Here is a 6,531-nt window from a genome sequence, read left to right on the forward strand (position 1 = left end):
CTTCCCTGCTGGGATCGAGTGTCCCAGTGCCTGTGAATGACATTCTGTATTCCTGAATCCTGCAGATTCTTCCTCACCTACTTACCAGTGCCTGTAGCAACAATCCTGAGGATTCCAAAAGCCCCCACAGGCCACGCTCACCCTCTCTCCCACTCAAACCCAGGCACCCACACTCGCTCCAGACATCACACACCGGCACCCTCAGGTCAGTGTTTCCACCATACCCAAAACATTTATTTCTCCAAAACTATTGCTAATGACAATGGATACATTTTGTTGCCCCAGTATGGACTGAACATTTCCAACACATCGACTCCTAATACTGTACAATACTGTACCAAAAAGGGGAGGGGGGGGAAAAAAAAAAAAAAAGAAGGCTGTACCTCCATATTGTACAGAGTTCTATATACAAAGTACAATTTTACACAGTTTAATATATACACCGTATATATATTGGTGTAGAAGACATGAAACAATGGAAACTGTTTTAGCAAGAACATTCCATCCCACCATTAAACAACTGCTGTCGACGACCCCAAACCCAACGCACCGTACGAGCCACCACAGGACCGAGGTTCAGACAGAAAACACACATTTCTAGACTTTGCAACCCCCCTTTTCCAACGTTACAGCAGAACCACATCACTGCGATCCCTTCAAATCAGAGATGGTTTTCAGTAACTGCCCCCGCTTTGGCTACATAGAGCTGGTCTTTTTGAAGAACCTGCAGCTCACAAGTATTGCTCCAGCAGTTTGGCACACTCACGAGTCCAGTCCTTTGGACTTGGCTTATTCACATCTCAGGGCTCCGCCTGGAGAAAAGGCTGGTGAAGTCCACCTCAGGAGTAAGGTTACTACAGTGCCTTGAAAAGGACGGGTCCATCTGCAATTTCCACTGCAAACTGCTAAATATTTACCCTGTATGAAGCTTGGTAGATCAAGTATTAGTACAGCAGGGAGCTGCCCTCCCTCTCCACCTTTGCCTCTTTTTGGCCCATCGTTGAAAAGCAACGCTTTTGTCCCAAACTACGTTATAGGAAGCACAAAATAGAACAGGAAAGAAAAAAACCCAAAACCAAACCAACCAACCAAACCTGACGTTTTCCAGGCCTTGAACTGCTGTTTTGGCATCTCGAGAGCCACCAAAATAAATGGTTTGTTCCTAGAACCGAGCCTGGAAAAGAATCCATCTGCCTTCAGGCGGCGGCGGCAGAGCCTGGAACCGCTTGTGCGTGACACAGCCGGGGCCATCCCGGCCCCACAGGCACAAGGCAGAGGGTCAAGTATTTGTATTTTCTTTTTTTTTTTTTTTTTCAAGTACCAGGTTGTCACACGGACACAGAGACACGCAGAGAGCTGAGCTGGAAAGAGCTCAGACCCCAAAGTTCAGTCCATGAAGTGCTCGGTGTTTTCCCAGAGCTGGCGCTGGGAGCATCCCTGTGGGGAACAAACAACGTTCCCCATGAGAGAGAGAACATCCTTTTCTTCTACCAGGCCACTAAAGAAACAGCTTTATGTCTCCAACTGCATTTGAGGGGCGTTAGCCAAGGCCAGATAAACCCACCACAGGGCCTGTTATTTTTGTGAAAGCTAAAAATCTCAAAATAAATAAATCCCCATCTTGTTAAACTCATTTTTGGCCCAAGACAGGCTCCTAAAGTGAGGGAAATGCCCCAGTGCTCCTGTGTTTCTTTGTTTTTGAAAGCAGTTTTCCTCGCTTGTGGTTCACAGGTCAGCAAGTAAATATATTTATACTCAGGAGCACATCCCTGCACAGTCAGGGCTTGATCCTGCCAGGCACAGGTATCCCCTCCCCTGGCCACCAAACCACACTCCAAGGGACAGGGGCACATCCTTTAACTCCCACACATCCTCATGGATGTGTAGGACTGGGGCCAGAGCCTCTTACTGAGTCAAACTGTCTCAAACAGGGATTTTTGGGGATTTTCCCCTCATTATTGTTGCCTTACCAACAACCTACGCCCCACTGAGACCACCATCTCATTTTAAGTGTTCCCTCAACGTGGATTCCACCAGCAATGGAGCGTTTCCACCCTACCTGGTCCACAGGTCTGGAAAAGGATCTGAAGTGCTAACAACTAGAGACATCGATTTCTGAGGAAGAACATCTCTCAAAAGCCCAATAAATCCCCAAATCTATACAAGGTTCAACTGAATTTGAGGTTTTTGACACACGGAAGAAGAGAAATAAGGCAGCAAACTCCACCTGCAATGAACTTCTCTCGTCCCAGTATTGCTGGAGCTCTTCCAAGTGCGCCGGGTCGCCCCTTGTACCAAGTGCAAGGTGGGGGAACTACAACAGATGGAATTTCTTGCCGAACTGAAGCGTTTCGATTCGGTAAATAAATTTATGAGAACTCGGTTATCTTAACCTACTTTTGTGCAAGAACAATCTTGCCTTAAAAAAAAAAAAAAAAAAGAAAGAAAAATCATTTAAAAAAAAAAAAATAAAATCAACAAAAATAACTCCCAAAACCCAACACATGAGGTATTCAGCACAGGAAACCCAAAGACTCCTTTCGAACAGGTATCAAAATACAGACATATACAACGATTTTTTTTTTTTTTTCTGCTGTCACAGTGCACTCTAACTATTTAACTCATTTTCATTGCAGTAGAATATCCAGTACAGATAAAGTGAGAGAATCTGATCGTGTCCCACGGCTTTGACACGAAGGACAAATTTACAATTTATCAACTGCAAGCCTTTGGATGCCCTCGAGAGGCAGAAATTTAGCACTGGTTAAAGCACACTGCTCCATTCCCAACTAGGGAAATAAGCCAGAAAAGGTTCGAGCTTCAGAAACTATTCAGATCACCTAAAACCGTGTTTTACTTCAAAAGTTTTTGCTTTGGATTATTTCAATCCAACACCCGATGAACAAGGCCCCGTTGTTCATCCCAAGCGCTATTGAACAGACAGACGTTATTCCAGTTATCCAACACTTCTTGTCTTTATATTTGACACGAACATTACATAAAAAAAGTCATGGAAAAGAGAATTCCTACGGAAGAGCTAATATTTCTTCGGAATATGAAGATATGAAGCGACGTTGGTACCTCCCCAGGCAAACCACCGCGTCGTCCTTGCCCACCCTACGCCGGTCTCTTCTCCCGCAGGGAGCGGCGCCGACTTTCCCAGTCCCTCCTTCCCACCTCTCCATCAGCGACCGGGCATTAAAACCCTTGTGGCAAACCTTCTCTTGGCCTTGTGTGTTCACAGAGTGAAGCAGGCGAGGCGAAATCCTCCTTTCCTTGGTTGTGATTTCGTCGTTCGATTCCCCCCGCGTGTGAGTTTTTCTGCCGGCTGGGCAGACCCGGAGCACGAGGGAGAGGAAGGATGACCTTCAGCCTGTCATATTGCTTGCTGTAAATGTTAAGTGTCAATCACAGTGCACACCAGAATTCCAGTTGAGTTGCTCCATATACAGGTTATCCTGCCAAGCACATTCCCCTTGGCAGCAGGATTGTCCCAGAGCTGTGGATGCTAGAGAAGCACAGTAATTCAGATACAGACAGTTGCTGTTACAGTAACCTGAAGTCTTTTTTTTTTGTTGTTGTTGTTGTTTAAATCTCCTAATTTCACACTTCAGACCTGGAAGATAGAAAAGAGCATCTCCTCCAATGTGCTGTGCGTGGCTGGACACTTATTCTTAGAAACATGAACGCTAGGCATAAAAATAGAAAGAAAATAAGGCATTACAAATGAGTTGAAGTCGATTTACAGAGATCCTGCTCCTGATACAGATTAACTTTGGTCATTTACGACCCAAAAAAAAAAAAAAAGAAAACCAAAAAAATTCCTACTTAAAAGGAAACGCCAGCAAGTTCTGCCTGAGCAAAAAATTACAAGTTTAATTAATTCTATTTTTCCCCAAAAGAACAAGTGATTCCTTGGTGGTAGAAGTCCATCAGAACCTGAGAGCAAAGGTCGCCGGTCGCGCCGTTGGGATCTTCTGTGAGGTCCAGTGACAGTCACACACGTACCATGGGGCTTCCCCAGGGAAAGCTGAGGAGAAATGGATAACAAAGAGTGTTCTCACTGAAATCTTTCCAGTGTTCCACAATTTTCTTAATTTAGGGCACAGAGGAAGTTGGTGTTTTGAAAAGCCATCATTAATATGGATTGATTGCTCCTGTAGAGAGAGGGGGGGTGTGTGCGTGTGGGGATGGGCAGGGACACAGGAAAACCCTGCTCCGTTTTTCCAAGTAACATCCTAAATTAACGAGAAAAAAAACCATTTCAGCAACCCTTCTTAGAAAAGCACGTTTTGTTTCTTCTTTTTTAATCACTAAGTGCCAATTAAACCAACATCGCAGTCACGAGGAACCCACAAACTGGAAAGAAACTCAGCTAAACGGGCGAGAAAAATGACTTTTCTTATCTTGCCCTTGCCTGAATTTGTCTGATGAACGCATAAGATGTGCAGCTTGTTTTAACATCCCAGAAAAGTTTAGGAACAAGGAGAACCAGGGTCAGCCAGGACTGTGAATCTTCCTTAGCGCTGCAAGCGGCGCATGCCTTTGTTGTGGGGGGTTTTTTTTGTTTGTTTGTTTTTAATTATTATTATTATTAAATTAAATAAACATGAGCATCGTGGAGAATTCCCAGAGGAGTACAAAAGAGTCCTTGCAGCCTGTGGGCAGCTGGAGCGTTTGCTGCCTACAGATAAATACAAATACTACGAATCCATTCACATGTCCGAGTCCTAGGGAGAGGAGCCACGCCAAGGGACACGCAGGGAAGCCACTCCAGAAGCCACGTGTGCTGTCACATCACTGTCCCCAGCGGCGTTTCCTGCCCTGCTCTATAAGAGCAGAGATCCCTAAATCGAGTCGCAGCGGTCACGGCCACCGACCGAAGCGTTGGCAACCAGAAAGAGGGAGAAGGTAGGAAGCTTGAGAACTTCTGATAGAAGTTTTGTTTTTGTTTTTTTTTTACAGTGCTTGTCACTGGGATTTTGGTGAGGATCCATCCTGAACGTGTGATCAGACTGAGGATTGTGTGCGTTAGGAAGTGGGCTCCCATCAGGGGATGCTTGGGTTTTCCAAATGAAACTTGTTTTTTTTACATTCAGTCTCCCGAGAGCACACACCACATCAGAGCCCACGGGCTGGAAGTCACGCTGAAACAATAAAGCTGTTTTTAAATACGGGAGAGCAAAGGGGGGAAAAACCAGCTCGATTGTCCATAAGCAACAACTGGGCTCTTTGTTATGCTCCTAAACCTCAGGAGCACGTTTGTTTATATTTGCACAGACACACATTACGTAGAACTCCACAAAAATCTAAGAGTGTTCCAGAGTAAACTATTTTTCGTGACAAGTGTCAACTAAAGCATGAGGCTGGATGGCCAAGGGCTTTGGCCCCGGGGAGGGGGAAGGAAGGGGGAGCAAACAAACAAAACCAGAGGATGTGATGGAAGTCGAGACAGACCCTTAAACCACCGTGGCACCGGCGGGCGACAGAATAATAATAATAATAATGCACAAGAAACAGGCATGTCCAAGCTCCACGTAACCAGTGGCACCAAAACATGCAAGAGACTAAAATCTATCCTATTGTTTCCCTGTGATAAATGAAACACAGAATATATAAGTCACTACACCAGTATCCAAAAACAGGATGCCACTGAGAGTTTCTTTCAGTGGCCAAACACTTGGACAAGGCATCAACCAGAAACCAAGATCCAACTCATCCCTCCTGTGTGTGTTTTCCTGCTCAGCTTCACAGTGACCCGACTCCGGATTTCCCCGAGCGTGGCAGGAACCGCTTTGCCCCACACACATCAGCGACGTGGGGACGTGGGACGAGGTTGTTACCCCTCAGTTCGCTCCCGGGAAGAGACTCCCGGGAAGAGCGAGCGGCAGTTTCACAACTAAACCTTCAGTTCGGAAAAAAAAAAAAAAATCACTTAAATAGGAACTTTAACGTCTTTGTAACAGAGTCTCCCCATCCGAAGCGGTAAGAGCCGTCTCCACGGAGCAGCACCGAGTTCATCACACAGTACAGGACTTGTCAGGGGGCTGCTGGGACGCGGAGGAGGCCACGCCGGGGCTCGTGGCGTTGGTTTTGGGGAAAACGGCGGGTTTGGGGCGGGTCGCCGGAGGTTTCACCTGCGTGGCCATTTTGACGGACTTGACGGGCCGGAAGGTGCACGGAATGTCCCCGGCCGTGCTGGCACTGCGCTGGAAGGGCGGCTCAGAGTCCTTGAGGAGCTGGGTGTGCAGAGGGCTGGAGGGTTCCGAGGTGGGGGCCACCACGGGGGACGTTTTCAAGGGCTCCAGGGTGTCCAGGACAACGTCCGGCGTGTGCTTGACGCTGCTCTGCCTCTCCAGCTCCCGCAGCTCGTTCAGAGCAGAGTTCATTGTGGCTTCAATGTCCTGCAAACACAGAGGAGAAACCCGGTGAGTAGAGCCCAGACACAGAAATACTGATATATATATAAATAAATACATAAATATATAAAATATATACAAAACTATAAAATTATAGATATATAAATACAAA

General features: G+C 46.3%; 1 protein-coding gene across 3 annotated transcripts in view; it reads right to left on the reverse strand.

Annotated features, from left to right (window-relative positions):
- Positions 1-206: 206 nt before the first annotated feature.
- The window catches only part of SRGAP2 (SLIT-ROBO Rho GTPase activating protein 2), a 108,159-nt gene continuing 101,834 nt past the window's right edge, over positions 207-6,531 (reverse strand). For all 3 annotated transcript variants that reach the window (XM_017832171.1, XM_017832169.1, XM_017832170.1), the window contains exon 23: positions 207-6,404. In XM_017832171.1, coding sequence (XP_017687660.1) covers positions 6,021-6,404 — 384 coding nt within the window. In that variant the 3' untranslated portion in view covers positions 207-6,020. The remainder of the gene's footprint in view (positions 6,405-6,531) is intronic.

The sequence above is a fragment of the Lepidothrix coronata genome, unplaced genomic scaffold, assembly GCF_001604755.1.
Source record: "Lepidothrix coronata isolate B3197 unplaced genomic scaffold, Lepidothrix_coronata-1.0 Scaffold199, whole genome shotgun sequence".
NCBI lineage: Eukaryota > Metazoa > Chordata > Aves > Passeriformes > Pipridae > Lepidothrix > Lepidothrix coronata.